This window comes from Lichtheimia ornata, assembly GCF_029851405.1.
Source record: "Lichtheimia ornata isolate CBS 291.66 chromosome Unknown scaffold00013, whole genome shotgun sequence".
Taxonomy (NCBI): Eukaryota; Fungi; Mucoromycota; class Mucoromycetes; order Mucorales; family Lichtheimiaceae; genus Lichtheimia; species Lichtheimia ornata.
This window is the reverse complement of record NW_026695333.1, coordinates 366,728-387,663: the sequence shown is the minus strand read 5'-3', so window position 1 is coordinate 387,663 and position 20,936 is coordinate 366,728. Positions and strand designations below refer to the sequence as shown.

General features: G+C 43.5%; 9 protein-coding genes across 9 annotated transcripts; 8 read left to right on the top strand and 1 right to left on the bottom strand.

Annotated features, from left to right (window-relative positions):
• Positions 1–1,757: 1,757 nt before the first annotated feature.
• Positions 1,758–2,804, top strand: O0I10_003896 (uncharacterized protein; the record flags this gene model as incomplete). The annotated part of the gene is made up of 2 exons (XM_058483962.1): positions 1,758–1,805; positions 1,899–2,804. 2 exons carry the CDS (start codon positions 1,758–1,760, stop codon positions 2,802–2,804), a joined length of 954 nt encoding a protein of 317 aa, XP_058345351.1.
• A 1,910-nt stretch (positions 2,805–4,714) lies between these two features.
• O0I10_003895 (uncharacterized protein) lies at positions 4,715–5,788 on the top strand (the record flags this gene model as incomplete). Its single annotated transcript, XM_058483961.1, has 1 exon — positions 4,715–5,788. The coding sequence occupies one exon, from the start codon at positions 4,715–4,717 to the stop codon at positions 5,786–5,788; it is 1,074 nt and encodes a 357-aa protein (XP_058345350.1).
• Positions 5,789–6,188: 400 nt separating this feature from the next.
• O0I10_003894 (uncharacterized protein) lies at positions 6,189–6,994 on the top strand (the record flags this gene model as incomplete). Its single annotated transcript, XM_058483960.1, has 5 exons — positions 6,189–6,223; positions 6,313–6,424; positions 6,510–6,726; positions 6,785–6,871; positions 6,936–6,994. The coding sequence occupies 5 exons, from the start codon at positions 6,189–6,191 to the stop codon at positions 6,992–6,994; spliced, it is 510 nt and encodes a 169-aa protein (XP_058345349.1).
• Positions 6,995–7,132: 138 nt separating this feature from the next.
• O0I10_003893 (uncharacterized protein) lies at positions 7,133–8,328 on the top strand (the record flags this gene model as incomplete). Its single annotated transcript, XM_058483959.1, has 3 exons — positions 7,133–7,298; positions 7,354–7,852; positions 7,917–8,328. The coding sequence occupies 3 exons, from the start codon at positions 7,133–7,135 to the stop codon at positions 8,326–8,328; spliced, it is 1,077 nt and encodes a 358-aa protein (XP_058345348.1).
• A 1,077-nt stretch (positions 8,329–9,405) lies between these two features.
• Positions 9,406–10,986, top strand: O0I10_003892 (uncharacterized protein; the record flags this gene model as incomplete). Its single annotated transcript, XM_058483958.1, has 5 exons — positions 9,406–9,466; positions 9,529–9,629; positions 9,689–9,700; positions 9,767–9,800; positions 9,860–10,986. 5 exons carry the CDS (start codon positions 9,406–9,408, stop codon positions 10,984–10,986), a joined length of 1,335 nt encoding a protein of 444 aa, XP_058345347.1.
• A 193-nt stretch (positions 10,987–11,179) lies between these two features.
• Positions 11,180–14,383, top strand: O0I10_003891 (uncharacterized protein; the record flags this gene model as incomplete). The annotated part of the gene is made up of 3 exons (XM_058483957.1): positions 11,180–11,339; positions 11,406–12,351; positions 12,409–14,383. 3 exons carry the CDS (start codon positions 11,180–11,182, stop codon positions 14,381–14,383), a joined length of 3,081 nt encoding a protein of 1,026 aa, XP_058345346.1.
• Positions 14,384–14,545: 162 nt separating this feature from the next.
• O0I10_003890 (uncharacterized protein) lies at positions 14,546–16,687 on the bottom strand (the record flags this gene model as incomplete). Its single annotated transcript, XM_058483956.1, has 9 exons — positions 14,546–14,722; positions 14,785–14,988; positions 15,046–15,483; positions 15,546–15,809; positions 15,861–15,922; positions 15,978–16,036; positions 16,093–16,180; positions 16,239–16,361; positions 16,438–16,687. 9 exons carry the CDS (start codon positions 16,685–16,687, stop codon positions 14,546–14,548), a joined length of 1,665 nt encoding a protein of 554 aa, XP_058345345.1.
• Positions 16,688–17,079: 392 nt separating this feature from the next.
• Positions 17,080–17,664, top strand: O0I10_003889 (uncharacterized protein; the record flags this gene model as incomplete). Its single annotated transcript, XM_058483955.1, has 4 exons — positions 17,080–17,152; positions 17,241–17,398; positions 17,464–17,538; positions 17,602–17,664. The coding sequence occupies 4 exons, from the start codon at positions 17,080–17,082 to the stop codon at positions 17,662–17,664; spliced, it is 369 nt and encodes a 122-aa protein (XP_058345344.1).
• An 811-nt stretch (positions 17,665–18,475) lies between these two features.
• Positions 18,476–20,375, top strand: O0I10_003888 (uncharacterized protein; the record flags this gene model as incomplete). The annotated part of the gene is made up of 9 exons (XM_058483954.1): positions 18,476–18,902; positions 18,968–19,071; positions 19,187–19,251; positions 19,314–19,500; positions 19,562–19,638; positions 19,692–19,811; positions 19,873–20,026; positions 20,093–20,170; positions 20,238–20,375. 9 exons carry the CDS (start codon positions 18,476–18,478, stop codon positions 20,373–20,375), a joined length of 1,350 nt encoding a protein of 449 aa, XP_058345343.1.
• Positions 20,376–20,936: the final 561 nt, after the last annotated feature.

Genomic DNA, 20,936 nt, shown 5'->3' with positions numbered 1-20,936 from the left:
ATTAAACAACCTTACCATGTGCATAATCATCTATCACTTAAAGTGCTTGCTTACCCACTATCCAGGGTACTAGAATACGTATGACCACATTCATAAGGCGTGGTGGTTGCATTGTGCTCCTGCTGTTTAATGACGTCGTCGTCATCATCATCATCAACGTGGTTGATTATTCATCTACAACACGCATTGTATATAATAATGACTCTTCTTCATCAATGAGAAAAACTTGGCATCGAACAATGAGCTCGCTGATTTCATTATTTCTATGTATGCTCTCTATTTCCCCATTTGAAGGAGTTGTAGACTAGGTAGGTATAGATCCCAGCTCAGCTCATATGTTTCAGAACTCTTGTACAAGTTGTTGCCATGACCAACCCACCAACCATTATCCCCTCATTATCGATCTACTCAATGCATATCTTGGCTTAATGCAACATCAAAAGAAGGTCTAGATTTACATAGCTGTATGCTTTCCCAAAGCTATCCGACGCATGCTTGCGTACGACCCACATGGAGTTTGCTATACTACAAAAGCAGCGGCAGCAACTTGGTCGTTGTGCAGGACGGCTCATGTTCGGCATCGGTATGGCATTACGCAGTTACTGTTGTACAAACGCATGGTCAAAGACATTGTGCATTGCTTTACAAGCTCCGTTGCTGAAATGCATTGGGATAATGATGGGATGGTCCTTGTGATACCTTCCTCAGCATAGACACTATCCGAGATGTTGCATGATCTTCTCCCTTGCATCAGGGTAAATGTCTTTTTTTTCCTCTCCTTCTGTCACCATCATCTCAGCGCGCTCTTAGTAGCCTTCTTACGCCAACTACAACCTAACGATCACTTGACCCACCATGCATGCAGCATCATCACCTGCCATGATCCATGATTGTTTTATATACACAACATGGCTATATCCAGTAAATGTCACTGAATGATTTCTCATGGCGTATTTGGGAGAAAGGTGTCAAGGTTACAAGATTTTAAGTGACCATCATTGCTGAGCTGTTACATGTAGGTTGATACGTTGGGCAATATGGTGTTCCTTAAATGGGTTGAAAAAGGTAATATTCTTTCCTATCCATCATCCACCATCATACATAGCTGGTACATTTATGTTGATGCACAAGACGCACATACACACGTAGCATGTAGCCATAGGCCTGCAAACGTTGTAAGAGTCATGTTTCCTTTTTCAACCTGGTGTGCAAACATTGGATGGGGACGACAAACAAATGGTTGCAGGGTATGATGCTAACAAAGAAGCCATAGGCGATTAGTAAATAAGGTTGTGTGAGTTGATTGGATAGTCAGGGACCTGTCAAAACAAAGACACAGCATAGCAACTTGGCTTTTTGTTACCTTCCTCTGCTGGTGATGGGATCGCAAGTCCTCCTGTGAGATATGCATGCATGCAAAAATATGCACTACCTTGGCGTATAGCTTCTGTCAAGTTGTAATGACAGCACGAGACAAATGACAAGTTATGCAAGAGCAGGGTTGCTAGAGCATTCTCTTACATAGACGCCCTCGCTACATACCCAACCAGTGCTAATGGTGATAATAGATCTACGCAGCAGATGAAACACGACAAGACCCAAATCTTTCCGGTGAACGCTCTCTTTATGCATGTTTCTCTCAATGCATATAAAAACACGGGCGGCAGCAAGGAACCACAACCTTGTTTCTTCTTCTGTTCTCCCATTCTTTACCCTTTCCTTTCCTCTCTTCTTTTAAAAATTTCCGCCACAACATCATGTTGACAGACAATAACCCATCAGGCAACCAATCGTCATCCGTGGGCGTAAGTGTGTTGTTGTTATATATACGTTAAACAAATATGAGGGAAGAATCATTGACAGATGACATGCCTGCAACTTTCTTTTGACATTTACAGAGCCGTCATCATTTTCATCCTGTCATTCTCTTTCATGATTATGAACAAGAAAAGCACAAGTCCATATCATATGGCGACCCTTATTATCGACCCTTGATCCAAATCAAAAAGGAACAAATGGATAAAATGCTCAAAGTCAATAGCCAATGGTGGCAATACATAACACAACCACCACATCCTTTGCTCAATAATAATAATGACAACAGCCATCATGACATGCAAGATGCAATGGTAGTTGACAACAACAGCAACAGCCATAATAATAATGGTGGTGGTGGAGGATCTTCATCATCGCCACGCCTTTCAAGCTCTACATCAACAGCGTCATCATCATCCAGCCCTTCAATACCTCCATCGCCACCATTTCAACACCGTCAGTCGTTATCGCAACAACAATCACAGCGTTCTGGTCAAGATTGTTACTATGAGAAGCATCGGAAACGTCGCGGCAATCTTCCAAAGACCGTCACTGCCATCCTAAAACAATGGCTCATTGATCATTGCCAACACCCATATCCCACAGAAGATGAAAAAATGGCATTGAGAAATAGAACTGGACTCACTCTCAATCAAATCAGCAATTGGTTCATCAATGCACGTCGGCGTATTTTGCCCTTGATCTTGGTCAGGCTCCAGCCACCCCCTTCTTCTTCCTCTACAGCATCTACGTCTGCCTCCTCATCATCCTCATCATCATCATCATCATCATCCGCTGCACATCATCACCATCATCATCATCACCCCTCCTCCTCCACCACCACCACCACCTCTTTCACATCATCTCCGATTAACAACACCACTGGTACTGGCACCATGCTCTCCTCCTCTTCTTGTTCAAGACGCCCCAACAAACGACGACGACCTCATGATTGGCATCACCAACATCAACAACAAGGCCGTGTGTAGAAAAAGCAAGGACAAGGCAAAATGATGTCATTGTCGATCGGATTCTATTTTATGTGTATTTAGACCAAAGCACCATTTTATGACAGGGAAAGCACTACTCCTCCCCTTTTTTCTACACCTATTTGTCAATCTTTTTTTTGCACCCATTGTATTCCGCCATCGAAAAGATAATAGAGATACCCACCCATCCACCCCCCAAACTATCCCAGCACAACAATACAATTTCACCTCCATGCTCTTGACGTTGTAGTCTATGCCGGCATAAGCATGCAATGCATCCTGCAACTTTGTATATACAACCAACGTACGTATGTACGTACGTACCCACAACTCTGGCTAAACTTGATTGGTCCATATCCATTATTATAAATTCATTGTCATTGCCAAGTAGAGGGAGTGGGGCGTGTGCGTATATGCATGAATCGTGATATAGTTTAAGGGAAATCACTAGCTTGGGCGTGCTTGATTTAATTAATGTTTGGTTCCAAAGTGGGCGGTTGGGGGCAATTGTTAGACCTGTGGTCGTTGGTTGATACCGCCATCCAACAACAAAATCGATTACTATGGGCCGATAAGCAATGCGAATGGGTATACTTTTATGTACGCTATCACCAAGGGCACATGGGAACAACAAAGACGCATAGCCTTACGTCGGTTTATCCACGATAATGGTAATGTTGGATAGGGGTATGCCATCCACCACCAACAACATGCGGCAGCAGGTCACAAATCATCGTCAATGATGTTACAGCAATAGAATGCTATGCATGTATTATGATTTTTCATCGAGGGAGGCATCCTAATGTACAACTATTAAAGAAAAATGGGGATCTATATGGCTGGATATGTAGTGCGTGCACTCCAAGTGAGGATAATACTTTACTTTTATGGATCAGATGACACCTTGTTTGCGCGGGCAAACGTGATCATGCATGAATGATCCTGTCGAGCATGTAGTTGACGACAACCTGATTCCAAGATTACCCTTGTCGCCTATGGATACGGTTGTCTCATCGATACCCTAATGGTGCTAGCATCAATACCATCCGGAACAAGAAAGCAAAAAAAAGGTCGTCGTTGCTATGCGACAAGAAATAGGATAGGGGAAGGATAGACACGCATTGTCCAGGCTTGTATACTCCTTTAGGCTTAGGGCCAAATGGTGTTTGGCAAAAGGTCAGGCGAACAAGTTGTTCATCCCCTGGTAGTGCATAATACCTTTTTCTCTTTCCACACTATATTTGTTATAAACATGTTGTTGGGGGAAAGAAGAATGATTTGTTGCCAAAAATGGCGTTGACCTTTCTGGATATGCTCTGTTTTGAGAACTTGGTTGCACACTCCCAAACAAACATTATCATCATCATCGCCATCAAAAACTTCTTGTGTAGAGCAAGATTCATTTGCACATGCATTATCAACAAAAGGATCTTTGATATGTACGTATCCAAGAAGGGCAAGAATATAGCAATGTTGAAACTCATCCACCCCCCCTTCTCGAAACTCGTCGGCATAAGGGAGCAATGGTGTATCCATCATCATCATCATCTACCCAACATATGCACATACCTCTATGTTGTACCCCCTTTTATTGACCACTGGTGCCATCAAAAGATCGACGTTTGATGACGGAGGAAACCTAGTTGGCATGCAATGCAATAATGAGCCGCGTGGGAAGCTATCGACCTTCACACACTCTTCATTGTACAATACCCACAAATAAAAGAGACTTTTTGGATCGCTGCTAATGACTGATGATCGTGCCATCGATTGCTGGATATCGCAAATGCAGCTATATATATAGCACTGCAATCAGCTCACAACCACCATTTCCCTTTGCTCACTATCATCATTGGAGGTCTCTTTTGTACTCTTCTCAAGCGATCCCGCTTTCTCCCCATTCTCTTTTAATGACTTTGGCACCTGTCGGGTTGACATCGTCATCATGTCTCGTGTATAATAAGAGCAAGAAGCTTGTTATGGATCCACCTTTCTATTATCAATCCTCATTTTCAGGACATTTTCATCGTCGAGTGACTTTAATCTCATCACCTAAACTATCACAGCAGCCAAAAGACATTCAAAACAATGGCCGTCCAAAGGCAAAGAAACAAGTGCGATTCTGCAGCGATGATCAACTGGAGCGTGTCAGGTTTTTCTTGAAAAACCAGGAACCGATTGCCCTTAGGGAAGGTGATGCATCATGCTTGTCCACTGTTTTGAACCTCAAGTGTCATCCAAATTGGCCCAACAACATGTCATTGGAAAGTCAACCACAACGCGGGGTGATTCGTATGGAATCGGTGGAACAAGTAATAACCAAAACAAGAAGAGTGACACTGATGGGTCAATGTCGCGTGGCCAACCTTGCATTTCAAAAGCATGTCGCTGTACGATACACGACCAATGATTGGCATTCATACCAAGAAGCCGAAGCGGTTTATCAAGAGCCGATTTTAAGCTGTGGCAGCCCATGGGATCGATTCGTCTTTCATATTGATTTGGATGACAACAAGTTGACTAGTAGTAGTACCTCTGTTTCTTTTGCCCTTCGTTACATTGTCAATGGCAGAGAGTACTGGGATAACAATGACGGCCTCAACTACCTGATCAATGTTGCTGTGGTAAGCGACCACAGTGATCACATGATCGATAAGAAGGATAGACGCACCAAAACTTCAACGCAAGGTCGTCATGGCAACATACCACCCGAGGGCCCAGGGCTAGAAGGCACAATGAAGACTCCTGCCAAAGAAAGGCTTGCCCATCGATACAACTTTGGCGCTTCGTTGTCAGCAGCCAAGAAAGCTCTACCCATTCATAAGAAGCATTCCAATAATCCTGACGGGCAACAGCATCATGAAGGTGGTAGCGAGCTTAAGTATCGAGACATCATTGCCAGACACTGCATTTATGATCATCCGACGCCGACTACAACATCCTTGCCCTCCCCTAGTGCTTGTCCAAAACCCGTTTGCGGCTAAGAAAAAAGTGATCCCGTTATCTACGTAGTGTAATTATGCAGTGTAATATTGCACACACGCACACATGATGTACCTCTTATCACTCCCTCTCTCATTCATTGTTGTACATCAAATTGAAAAGCATTGTACTTTTTCTTGTCTCTTTATGTTGGCATGGTTTCATTGTGAGCGATCTGATGATGCATTTTGTGTATCCATGATCTCGGTCAACATGCATAATAAGGATCAACAAGCTGTTGAACGCACGAACCATCAGGGGGGAAGGTAGGACGATAAAATTAGGTAATGCGGTATCGTAATGCATTGATGGATCGATGATAAGAGCGTGCTCTTTCCCACAACCTCAACGTGTACCTCTCTTTCTCTCTTTCTCTTGTCCTCCTTCTCCTCCTCCCACTTTATGCCAAAAGCCAAACTAGCCCTTATTGTTACAGCGTAAGTGCACACACTGCACCCCAACAAATGACGACCCCTTTCACACACGAACACAATGCTGACATTTTGACATTGGTGGGGGGCTACAGGTTATGCATTGTGTCATTTCTGGCAGCATTCGATAATATCGTCATTAGCAGCAATCTCCCTTTGGCAGCTGCCGAGTATAATGGATTTGGTTTATATTCGTGGGCGCAAACGGTACGTGTGTTGCGTGTGTTGTGTGTGTTTCGCCTTGAAATGCCAAGATCGATGATGACTTACAGTATCCACTACTGCAATTTAGGCGTTTTTGTTGACGGCAGCCACTGCACAGCCATTGTATGGGAAATACGTTCATGTGTTTGGCCGACGCCTTTGTTTTGTATTCGCCCTGTTGTGTTACGTTCTTGGGGCAGCTTTGTGCGGAGCGTCACAATCCATGCTCATGTTGGTGATAGCGCGTGCACTCTGTGGTATTGGCATTGGGGCATTTGATAGTCTCATGAAGATTGTCATTGCAGGTAAAGCAGTGTATATAGAGGCATAGGATTCATACGATGATAACATTCAACATGCTAGATCATGTACCTGTGCGTTACATCGGCAAATACCAAGCCGCCTTGGGAATTTCTTGGGGTCTCGGATACATTGTTGGCGCACTTGTTGGTATGTAGGATCATAGGCAACACGTATCATTTGGGTACTAAGCAACCTAGTATCTTTGTTCCAGGTGGGGCTGCAGTAGAAAGGACAAATTGGCGAACAGTCTTTTGGATGGCGGTAGGTTGATCAAATTAGGAAGGTAGCCCGATACACACTAACGATCATTTGCATATTCATGCATCTATGTTTTCCTTTCTCTCACACACACAGCTTGGCATGTAAGATATCCACACATGATGCTGTCAAAATGATTACACCATGCTAATGAAGTTATCTAGTGCTGTTCTTGCCATTGTCCTCATTTCCATTTCTATCCGTGACACATTTCGTCGCCATCACAACATCCGTGCTGATTTCTTTGGTGTCCTTCTTTGGTTTGGAGCTGCTATTTTACTCATCTTATCACTCAGCTGGGGTGGTACCACTTATAGTAAGTGTACCAACAACATGATACAAATGCATTTTATTAACAACCCATGTTGTAGCCTGGAGCTCAGCAGTCATTATTGCATTGTTGTGTGTGGGGTCGGTTCTCTTGGTTGCCTTTGGTGTATGGGAATGGAAAGGTGCCAGCGATCCAGTCATTCCTCGCTACGTCAAAAATCGAAGTAGCGTCCTGATTCTTGTTTCAGCCTTCTGTTATGGCGGCACATTTCAATCACTCATGACCTATGTTCCTTTGTACTTATCGGTGATCCGCCAAGAAGACTCCATGGCCACCAACTTGGAATTGCTTAGCTTGGTGCTTGTTGCATGCATTGCCAACGTCACAGTGGGACTTTTGATTGTTAAAACGGGACATTATCGATGGGCGATTCGATCCTCTTTGACAGTGTTGGTGTTGGCCAGTGGATTGCTGCAGCTGCTAAAACCGGATTCGAGTCGAGGATTGATTGTAGGCTTGATGCTGATCACTGGTGTTGGTGTTGGTGGTATGCTCAATAGCAGTATTGTTACAGCGCAGGCATCAGTATCACTTGAACAGTAAGTAAATTGAAAAAGATGTACGTAGATGCTCAGGGGCTAAAATAGCTATCATGTATAATAGTGTACCAGCCATCATTTCTCTCATGACGTTATGTGACTTGACAGGCGGTATCACAGGCATCACAGTGCAAGGGACCATTTTATCCAATACATTGTACGAGCGTTTGGCGCCTATCAGCGGTGTATCAGCAGCACAGGTGCGTCAAAGCGCATCCTATCTTTGGAGTCTTGAAGAACCTGTACGCAGCCAAGTCATCTCAGCTTACATGGATGCGGTGCACATGTCATTTTGGGGCTCCACTGGTTTTGCTGCAGTAGCATTATTGGCGACAATTGGCCTTCAAGCCTATGAATTGAGAACCTACTTGGAGAAGGATGAAGACGAGCATGAGGATTTGGATAGCGAAGTAGAAGAGAATAATATAGACAAGAAACAGCAATTACCACCACCACCACCACAAGCAATCGAATAGACCTGTAATAATAAGATACCCACGCATTTTGGTACACTACAATCTATATCTGGAAATGAGTAATGGGACGTGCATGCATTTGGATTCTTATGGGATTGGTTGAGCTGTTACCTACTACTGGGAATGCCCTTTTTTGGATTGCCTTGAATTCATTGTCTGGGGGCTCAACATGACATGATTTTTCATCAAAGCGATGTATTGTAGCATAGCACCGTATTAGAGATAATGAGTGGCCAAATAATTCAATTACCAACATGTCGCACAGACCAACTTTGCATGATTTGGGCAGCAGCAGTGAGTTGGTAGTCATGGATACGGCACCATGTACAGGTGACGATTACAATGTACCTATTCTTTCAGCTGCCCCTGAAATCTACGGATAAGCAAAGGGATGATCCACCGTCAGTGATGGCATTGGGGCAATGTCTCCTTGTTTTTTTTACTAGCATCACCCTTATCAGTGATCAGTGGCAACAGGCTGACATCAGGTTTGTTTTTAAACTTTGGCGGGGAACGACAACAGGCACAAGTGGTCTACATCGCCATCACCATCGCCGCAGTAATGATACCACATACGCAATAAGGTTCACTTTGGTAATAAATACTATTTTATTATGTGGCATACATACATAGCATGAGCCCTGGCATGGAGGTACATGCATTTGCATCATGGCTTCACTTGCATACATGGATCAAAAATGACATGCTCATTACATTTTGCCGAGTGACATGTACAAAGGCATTGCTGGTTTAAGGACGCTGACTATGACCCCCTTTCCAAGCAAGCTAAACAATACATAGGTGTATCGGGGAAGAATCAATGGGGGATGATGGGGTAAAGAAAACAAGGACAACATGGTGGATGATTTGTTCCTGAGATGGGGTGGTTGATAGTGTATGTGAAAGGAGTGATGAAAAGGGAGAGACCAAAGTGCGAGGGAGAAGAAAGAAAGAAAGAATGCTAGGATGTCTTTTTTTTCCTCCTCCCCTGTCAGCCCTTGTTGACATTTCTTTCTGGGAGAAATGATGGTTCTCTTCCTTGTCTTGGTTGTCATCCTTCTTTTGATTTTCTTCATGATGTTTTTTGAAACCACAGGACTTTATTCACCTGAGCTCGTATCAGACATGTATTCTTCAGGTATGCCATGACTTATGGAAGGTGTGCTTAATTACTCATATGAGTACTTTCTTTGTTTCCAGATCAAGAAGAGGAGGTTTCAACTCCAATTGCCACCGAACAATCGCTTGAAGAAGAAACTCCCATGTGTTCTAATAGCGACCACGTCGTGTTTGTCATCCATGTAAGTATACCCACGCATACGGTATTCGTTCACGAGGCTCACAAGTCATTTCTTTGTAGGGCATTGGCCAAGTAAGGCGATCAAGTGTTGTACCATAATATGCACCCAATCACTAACATGGTCTTTCTTACAATCAGCAAACTGAGCAATATGGCATGTTTGAGCAAAATAGTAAGTCGTTTCCCCCCATTTCATGAGGGTTCATTTGGCTGATTTCATCCATTCAAAAGTGCAATCATTACGTGACACAATGCGTCAAGTGCTACAGACACGGATGCCTGGTCAAGAAATGCAAATCAAAATGATCCCTATCGAGTGGCATCGACACATTCATCAGGAAACGGATCCTGCTATTCATCGAATTTTGCCAAAATCAATCCCAACGCTACGCATGATCGAGACCGATTACCTTGCGGATGTACTTTATTACTTTAGTCCCAATCGTGGAGAAAGCATTTTGCGACATGTGACACAAGAATTCAATGCAGCCTACGATCTATTTATGAAGGAGCAGCCTAACTTTTGTGGCAAGATTGCTATCCTAGGATACTCGTTGGGTGGTTTGATCTCATGGGATATGCTCTCACACCAGCGAGATGTGAGTGATCCAATCGAAATGGAGCATCAGAGGCGTTTTGATGTTCAAGTACCAAGGTTGGATTTCATGCCAGATTATTTGTTTGGTATGGGTTGTCCCGTAGCAGGATTGCTGGTGGCACGTAACCAAGATCCTCGTCATTATCATCCTGATGACAGCGTTGTGTTTGAGAACATTTATCATCCCTATGATCCATTGGCTTTCCGCATTGAGCCGCTCCTCAACGAAGACTTTACACACACACCTGCTGTTACAGTGGAGAAGGCACAGCCATCATCAGGCTCATTGCTAGGTTATTTATCCTCTGCAGTATGGCAATTCTTTGGTAGTGCTGCATTGGGTGAACCTCGTCCTGCTAGTGAAATATCGCGTCGTGCAAGTGCAGGAGACATTCTCATAACACGCAAGGATCGAGACTTTCTTATGCTGCAGCGATCGAATAGTATGCCTGATCTTGGAAAAGAAAAGCTCAAGCCCATGTTATCGCATCAACAACAAGAAGAAGAAGATGATAACACGAGTGATACAGCATCCTCATGTTCATCATGCGAATCATCTCCACCAGCTACACCGTTGCCTGAAGAAGAAAAAGAAGCCCGGCCTTGGTCTATGGACAAAGGACGTCGTTTTGATTATGAGCTTACGCCTGAGACGGGTGTCATGTCGAATGAATACATTCTCGGACTCAGTGCTCATTTCTCATATTGGACAAACAAGGACATGCTTTGGCATATATTTTGTCGCATGGAAAACATTTAGTAATTTATTCGGGCAGCTATTACTTTCTAGTATGTAAATCGTAATTGTATACTGCTGCTGGTTCTCAATGTTGCACCAACATGAACGCGAAACGCGACACCAACGTCTGAGCAAATAAATAAAAGTGGGTTTGGAACCAGACACGTTCCTTTTTTGTCACGTCCCGTTTCCATTCAACTGCATCAAGCCTGTCATGTCCAGCCCTCACGCTGGGGCAGCTACCAGTGACAATGTCGTCGATAACAACGGTTCTTTTGACCCGGAGCTTGCGCGAGCATACTCTTCCATGCCGCCTCACGAATTCAAGGACAATTGGTACCTGGAATCGACAATGAAGAAAGATCCTACTTCTGGTAATGCACAATGTCAACCCCCATGCATACATGTCACTCACCCATGACGCTTATCTTTACCTGTAGAAGAGGACGGTTATTTGTCTGCAGAGGATGATAAGCATTTCATTGAGGTGTGGACTTCTGTTAGCCCCAGCATATGCATCACTCCAACAACCAACAACAACAGCGAAGGCGACAACTCGATGGTTCATCTCGACCGAAGCTCGACACCCGATACGGCTATGATATCATCCGGGACATCTGAGGAAGTCAATGAGAATACGGCTACTACACATGAGGCAGTCAATGAGAATGATGCATCAGCTTCTTCATCGTCACCCAAAAAGAATCCTCCTGTTCGTCGATTGCGTCCAAGACGAGAAAATCAAGTAAAGCCATACACCTGGGAACTCGCTCTACACAAGGCAAAAATTGCTGGTATTGAAGAGTTACTAGCAGCTGATGCACGTTTACGAAGAGAGGAAGAGAAACACAGCCTTGAAGATCAATATGAAGAAGAAGAAAATGATCACCAAGACGACGAAGATGATGATGACGATGATGATCCGATGGATACAGAAGATGATGACGATGATGAATCAGAGGAGCGTATTGTACGTAAAGGATTACGACACATGCGTTTATCAGAGAAAAAGCGACATACATCATCACCATCTCTATCTACGTCTTCCCCTAGTTTGCCATCAACACCACCTCCAATTGATCCTTTACGTTCTTCTGTTCATGTGAGCCTGTGGCCTACCCATACCACCAATACAAGAGCACCAACAGTATCACGCGTGTATGGTAGTAAAAAGAAAAAGCATCGGATGACAAGGCCAATGAAATCCAAAATTCAATCATCACGACGACGAGCACCAAGGATTATGGAGGATGATGAAGAAGAAGATGAAGATGATGACAATATGGAAAATGATGACATTCAGCAACCAGAACCTGAAGTTGAAGACGTGTTTGCATTTCCTCAGCATCCAATCCAATCGCCATTTCCCAATGCAACTCGACAGAGGTAAGAAGATCTATCGACATAGAGACAAATCCGAATGATAGCTAACATCTGAAATAGTGGCAAGGATGATGATGTGGATGACATATTTGATTTTCCCATTGATGCTGAACCCGTTGATCCCATTGACGATGATCCAGTTGATGATTCAACGCCGACTACTCCACGACCACGCTCAACTCACCAAGCAGCAATGGATGAATTAAAGCGTCGACGACAAGGAAGACAGCGAGCAACGAGCAATGATGATGAGTTTGTGGTGGAGGATACGGAAGAATTCAAACCCAAAAAGAGAAAGCGATTCAACATGAATGAATTACCTTCAACACACGGCGTACTACCACGTTCATTCGGCATTGTAGCAAAGCGATTGGAAGAACGACCCAAACCAGTTGCTCAAATGGATGATGAAGAGGATAATGATGCACACTCAACAACATCATCAGCATCATCATCAGCATCAGCGGATGAATTACCTATGTACGATCCAACATTGAAACAGCAGTTGCTTCCTGAATTTTTTGAATCACCTCCTCAATCTCATTCTGCATCCCATTCATCATCATCACCACGACAACCTTCAAAATCATCATCATCACGGCCTCGAACAACTAATACCAATCATTCATCCAGCAACAAGATTCGATATTCATCCTCCAAAATGCCACGTTCATCCAATTCAACAGCGCAAGGAAGCAGTAATCATCATCCTCAGCAACCGAGTAAGAAGCGACGACGACGACAACGCAACAAGTTAGATGGCATTTACATTCATCCACGTCTTGATGATGACTATCTTCCTTCTTTACCCAAATTTGGACGTGGAGATCCATCAAGATCGCATATTCCATACCTTCCCTCCGATGACGACATGGACGACATGGAGCTCGATACCAATACCAACTCTCGATCCTCTGCACAACTGACGACATCCACTGCATTTAATTCACCACCACCACCCTCAGCAAGTCATCCACCATTCCAGCATTCACTTCTTCAACCCTCTTCACCAGCATTATCTTTTCCATCAACAACAACACCTATTCAAGATCCATTTGAAGAATTTGTCAAATCGCATCCAACATTCACCTATGATTTCAACACAACTCCATCTCACTACGAAGGCAGTATTTCTGGAACACGTTATATTGGAAGAGGATTCCTTGCAAATCTTTTTGAACAAGAACAACCCCTCGCTATGCCTGCAACGCAAGTCTTTGGAGAAGAATTACCGATGATGGATAGCAGCAGCAGCAGCGATGATGACAACATGGCACCACCACCTGCATGGATGGATTATGCTTCACTCCAACGACTCTTGTATAAATGTTTTCATCACCTTGCCAATTACATTGAACGTGATATTGGAGGACGTGAGCAAGAGATTGAATTACGCAAGTTTACGTGCATCTATCACTTTCTTTCATGGTCCATCATGGTACAAGGACGAGCATTACCAGGCTACTTTGAAAAGGAGATTGAATGCATGGTGCAACGTGTGCTGACACTGAATGGGAAGCGGACCCCTAGCAAGTGGGTGATTCTGATCCTCGTGTACTATATGGATTGGAAACGTAGATTGCATCCTTCTTTGAATGACTCACGCGCACAACACCTTCTTTTGGAGCACTTGTACCGCCTAGGTCCTGATCAAGTACACATTCAGGTCAATGAAGCGAGTATCACTGCTGAGAATATAGTCTCTGTTGAAGCATGGGTCTCTTTACTCAAGTTTGAAGCGGATCATGGTCAAATCTGGCACACATTGTGGACCTGGATCGAGCAGGATGAATCATTACCCGTGTGGGACAAGGTGGAACGTGCGTGGCATTGGCTGTTTGTGATACGAGTCATGCGAGGATTTGACACTCGGGGCAAATTATCAAAACCAAGCTTCCATGATCAATCTACTTGGCCTGGTGTCTCTCGATTGGTGACATTGAGTAGGGAATTGGTTGAAAAATGGGGTACAAAGTATGATCAATATGCCCATTGTTTACGTAAGCGGTGGAGAAGCTTGAACACGTCGTCATAATAGTCATCTTCGTGCTTAATAAACATCGTATCGTACAATGAATGAATTGTTTGCTCTTTTAATATAGATGTAGTATATGAGAAAGCGGGTGTGGGAATGACACAATGAGTGGGGAAAGTGATGAATGTACAAGGTTCTTGGATGATTTTTATACTACTATTACTACTCGCCGTTGTTGTCGTAAATAGAGTGGGATGGCAATACAAGGTTCTTATCCACAAACAAAGGACCAAGCTCTTTGATAAACATGTTACGCTTCTCCATGGCGGCAACGGTGTTTTCAGATAAGCCTGCTTTTGTTGATGATCCCGCTTTGCGTTTCTTTGCCTTTTGTACTCGCTAGTGTAATGCATCATTAATGCCATGACATCCCACACATGCATCCTAGCCTCGATACTTACGAATCGTTTCATATAGCTTTGTTCCACTTGCACTTCAAGGGCATCAAGCACTTGACGATATTGATCATACTGCAACTGGGTATCCACAACTTGTAGCAAGCGACTCTTACGGTATTCGTTGGTATTGATTTGCTCCTTCAACTCGCGACCCAGCCTCCGGATTTCAGCCGAGATATCATCGTCCTCTCTTGCATTCCAGTTGTGCTGTATATGGCTTTAATACGCTGAATCCTTTTCCTTCAATCTCTTTTGGTGATTTACCTCGTCCACATCATCACTCAATATACCGATGTATTGCATTTCTTGTCGAAGTCGATCTTCAAAAGAGGGTGTTTCTGGTTGTTCATAATGGCTGATGATAGCATCAGGATCTTCCTCCTCATCATATAAATCATCGTCGTCGTCATCTTCATCATCATCATCGTCGTCATCATCGTCGTCATCATCATCATCATCCACCTCTTCATGATCCAAAACCGCATGATGCTGTTTTTGCTGCTGCTGCTCCTCATGTTCGGGTATCAGGGAGCTCAACAATCTTTCCAATAATCCTTCTCGTGATCCATCATCCAATAGGTCGGCAGTGCGATTTGCATGGCGAGATGAAAGTTCAGTCGATATCCGGTCGTCTTCCTTCCATTGCTCGAGATAATACTTGCCCAAAGGCGGTACTTCAAACGTGGATTCGTGTTCTTCCTCCTACCACATGTTTGGCGTCAGTGGTTCATTCTCCCTTGTAATTCCCCATTGTAGATCCTTACCTTCTTCATAAGGAATCGCCTGTCCTCTTCCGTCAATGGGCGAAAATAGGGCTCCATGGCTTGCCAAAATGTAACGATGGGGACTTGTTGGTTGGGTTTGACACGTACAAAATCGAGCTCTTCATCCACTGTGGTGTGATGATTCTTTTGTTTCTTAACATGATCCGCTGATGGAGGAGGAGTGGGTGGAGGATGTGGCGGTTGTTGTCGTTGCTTTCCATTGTATAATGAGGATTCTTCCATCGATTTGCGCTTTCTTCCATTCTACATAGAGGTAGAGTTAGCTTAGATACATACATGCATTGTTTCTTGTACCTGTATCACATCTGCAGGAGGACTATCAGACCTTCGCGTTGCTCTTCCTGATGACACAATGCCTTTTGCTTCTTCATCAATACCATGTATAGCTTTCGTTTTCCCTCTTTACAATACCTTCAAAGCTTTCTTCAGAATCATCTCGCCTTCGCCGTCGCTTAAGAGCTTCCAATGCACTAAAGAAAAACCATTGAATGAGTTTTATAACAGTAATGAATCATGCACCACTTACGCTTGACGTTCCAATTGATTCTTTGATATCCTTGATGCATTATGTCTCATCCCATTTCCATTGGTGATCCCAGAGTCGTATATATCGCCTAGATGTGTATACATCGATCAGATACTTGACATGACATTACACACAATTCCCATTACTTTTAAAAGTGGCATGTTGTTCTTGTTCTTGTTGTTGCTGTTGCTGCTGTTGCTGTTGCTTACGCATTCTTTCCATGACAACCTCCATATTCTTGCCACCTGTTACTGGTCTTGGCTTTTGTTCTATTCATACATACAAGTATGCATCTTATCAGCATGTTGTCCACTATGTGATATGCCGCTTCGATGATCTTTTTACCAGGTGGTGTTTCCAAGACTTTGACGTTCTCCAACAAGTGAGCCAAATCTCGTTGTAAGCGTTGTGTACGTGTCTCCGGTTCACTGGCGATATTCTCGAGGTCTTCTTTAATATTGAACAGATCGTGTGGATCGGGAATGTCTCTCAAGGGTGCTGCCAAACTCGGTGGGTTGAAGTACTGCCTGTATTGTGGCAATTTCATTGACAAGTGAGTGGGAAGGCGGTATCGTCGCGTGGCATCGGTATCCATGATTGTCCAATTGAGCCCATGCAACAATGGTGGGTTGGGTTCTTGTCAGTGCTGCCAAAGGTGGTTGGTTTCAAGATACGTTCGTTATTCGAGAAAGAAGGTCGATAGTTCACAAGGACATAAATGGATACGCGCGGGTAACTGAGCACGAGTAGATAAAGGAGAAAAAGATAGATAGATAGTAGTGAGTGAAATAAAGAATACGAGAAAGAGAGAGAAAGAAAGAGAAGTAGTAGGTGGGGTAAAGGATAAGGGACACACCAACTTCTGCCTCTTGTTACTTGATGGGAAATCAAGGCTCCGCTATTATCACATTTCAGGTGCTGCTGTTTGCAAGCTTTTTTTCTTTCTTTGTTTCTTTGTCTCTATTGTACATATATAATATCTACACCATGGCTGCAGAAGATAAGGATATCAAGGTTGCTGAAGGAGGCGTTGTTGAAACGGTCACCAATCGAGTATCAGGTATAACACTCGTCTCATGCCGAGATCGGTGCCCGATCGTGTTGTCCAACAAAGGCTGATTGTATTGGATCAACCAACTCCCATGTAGGCAAAAACTGGAAACTGAAAAAGACGGCCACTGTACGAGCACAGAAATCCAAAAGCCTTCGAAACAGTTGGGCAAAGCGATCGGCCGAGCGAGCAAAGATGGATGCTGTGAAGACCTTAGAACGACAACTCAAAGCTGATAAGCAAGCCGAGAAGGATGTAAGTCATATGGGTGGGTGGATGATGTAATTACGTTGGTGGAATATTGACCCACAATGGTGTAGCGTAAACGTGAGATTACTTTGGAACGTAAACGTATTCAAGAAGAGAAGGAAAGATACGAGGCATTGGCAGCTAAGGTTGGTGTATATGATTCATGGGTAGCTATCGGGATACAGCGACTGATACATCATTTGTTACAGATGTCGGCTAAGCGTTTGCAGCGTTTGAGAAAGAGAGAAGCACGAAAAAAGGCACGAGTTTAGCATTTTGTTATTTGCATTTCAGTACATGTATATCATTATCATCATCAAAACAACAACAATCTCATTAAGATACTCACATGATGGAGGAATGCGGCTTTTGGATCGAATAAGTGGTAGTGGGAAGAGAGGAGAGGAGGAGGAGGATGGTATCTGAGATACCCATTATGCAGCAAAGCAACAAATAATATGTATGCAATTGATGAATGATGGAATCACGGCCCGTTGTCCGATGACTTTTGCATAAGTCTCAAAGTAAACAAAGAAAGGGATGCTTCATTGGTACATACAATTGACATTCTTCCATTCTGTTGGTGCTTCACGCGTGGTTTCCAAATACAAGTTGCTAATGTAACATCATCTCCGCCCCAGTTACACGTTTCGGGAAGAAGGCCGACACACAAAAGAAGAGTAATTAGTGTAAAAAGTAAAAGCGAGGCACATACAAAATGCCTCGCTGTGTGCTCCATGATGTGCTTGTGTGCTTGTGTGTGTGTGATGAGTTGCAGGTGGTCAGTGCCCCCATCCATCCCATCCCCAACATTATGGATCCAATCATGAATAAAAGAGTGTGCATATCAAAGTGATGGTGTGTGTATAAAGAGCTACACTATCGGAACAGCCGACATGAGAACGAGAGTGCTAGGTTACCACTTATGTATTGCTGCACACACACACACACACACACACATCACACCAGTGTTCTTTTTATTCGTTTCTTCTCCTCCCTATTCCCCCACTCACACTCTTTCTCTTTTTCTATTCCTTTTTTGTGTCGTGTCAAGTGGGAATACCATCTCTTTCATTTGCAACTATGGATCCTCATGCAAGGAAAAAAGAGGACAAGCAATTCAGAATGTTGAGCAATTCACCTACTCCCTTCGACACTAAAAAGATCCCTCATTCACCACTGTCTCTTGGCAACAATCACTCTGTCTATTTGAGCAATCTACGTGCCTATCAACAGCAATCGCTACGATCGACTGCCAATAAACGAGCTGCCACCCCTACCACTATGGCTACAACCACTGGTCATGGTGCTGCTACTACTACTACTACTACTACGCCCATTTCTCCTCAGCACAACTTGCCGCCCAATCACCCCCTGAGTGCCACAACGGCGCAGTCCGTGTTCCAGCAACAACAAGCCAAACGTCTACAATACTTTCACACTCGTCCTCCTGTTTATGTCGTCAATCCAAGCTTTACTTTGCAGGATTTTGAATTAATGGATACATTGGGTAAATGTTCTTATTATACATCATGCCATCATGGATCTTTAAACTCACTCATCCCACTTCTTAAGGTACGGGGACATTTGGACGAGTTTACTTGACAAGATTCCGATCGACGAACAAGTTTTACGCCATGAAGGTGCTAAAGAAATCCGAAGTAGTACGATTGAAGCAGGTAAAAGGAGCAAGGGGTTACAATAATTGTGCGTGTGCGTGTGTTGCTACGCATAGCGTCGGCGTCTTTCCGAATTTGGGGGATCCGAGTAACTTATTTTGCTGCATGATCATAGGTCGAACATTTACTGTGGGAGAAACAAATCTTGGCGTCGGTCCGATTCCCGTTCATTGTCGATCTGTGCGTTTGTGTTTATTGTCAACAACAATGATCGTTTACTCACATTGCCTTCCTCTTTATAGATTTTGCGCCTTCCAAGATAATACAAACTTGTACATGTTGCTAGGATACGTTGTCGGTGGTGAATTGTTCTCTCATCTACGTCGCGCTGGCAGATTCACAAACGATATGACCCGCTTTTATGCATCAGAAATCGTTCTTGCTATTGAATACCTCCACTCCAAGAACATTGTTTATCGTGATCTCAAGGTATATGTAATACCAGACGATAAGTGGAAAGTTGACTAACCATCAGCTTCTTCGAGAAAAGCCTGAAAACCTATTGCTGGGATATGATGGACACATTATCTTGACAGACTTTGGATTTGCCAAGATCATCCAGGATAGGTACGTACATTATCTCCTCCTTCTTGTAACATGTGATTAACATGAATGATTAGGACATGGACATTATGTGGTACACCCGAATACTTGGCGCCAGAGGTGATTCAAAGTAAAGGACATGGAAAGGCTGTGGATTGGTGGGCACTTGGCATCTTGATATTCGAAATGCTTGCAGGGTAAGTAGATCATGCATTCTTGGGATCCTACTCTTTTTCCTCACATTTGCACTTTCACAAGATATCCACCTTTCTTTGACGATAACTCTTTTGGGATTTATGAAAAGATCCTTGCCGGCCGAGTGCAATTCCCGAGTCATTTTGATTTGCTCGCAAAGGACCTGCTCAAACGTTTACTAGTTGGCGATAGGACAAAACGATTAGGCAACCTCAAGGCAAGTATTTCATGCATCATGTGAAAGTAGCAATTTCAAGTAAGCCAACCTTCTTTTTTGTCACAGGGAGGACCTGAAGATATCAAGAGACACAAATGGTTTCGTGGTGTGGATTGGATTGGTCTTCTTGAAAAGACTGTAAGGGTAAGTCGATTGTTTTTCCCTATCATTACCATCCATTGGCTATGATACCAAACATCATGTACCATAGGCACCTATTATACCCAAGTACCGTCATCCAGGCGACACGGGCAACTTTGAAAAATATCCTGATACCAAGCTACCGGAACAAGATGTTGATGGAGACGATCCTTACAAGGACATGTTTGCTGACTTTTGCTGTTCCTGATTCCCCCATTTCCTTTTACACCATTACATCCTATTATTTGCATACACACATATAAACACACACGCACTCACTTTCTCATTGTCATATGCACTCTTTATTCTCAATGTCTCATTCAATCATTTTATCCACTCCATTGTACCCAAGGAATCACCCATAATGAACACCTCTCTCTTTTACTTTTTCATACGACAATGTGTATTACGATGGACCTCAATATCAAGTAGTAATTGATCATTTTCAACTTAAGAAGCTGAGACCTATCGGCTCCTGATGTGTTTGCAATTGGATGGCAGGAAGAGTTTGGATATAGACAACGACCAAAGTGCACAAACATATCTGCATGTGACCTGCGGCTGCGGTTCTTGACAAGAAGGCTGATGGTTCCATGACACACAATTGGGGGGGGGGGGAGTTTACCTTTGTTTTCAATGGGAAACCTCCCTTCCAGGTATGTGATTATCCTTGTAAGTTACACTCACAGCCTTTGTCTATTTTGCTATTTGACACTTTGTATGTCCTTTTCCTTTTCTTTTCTACTTTTTTTCTCCCACTTTTTCTCCT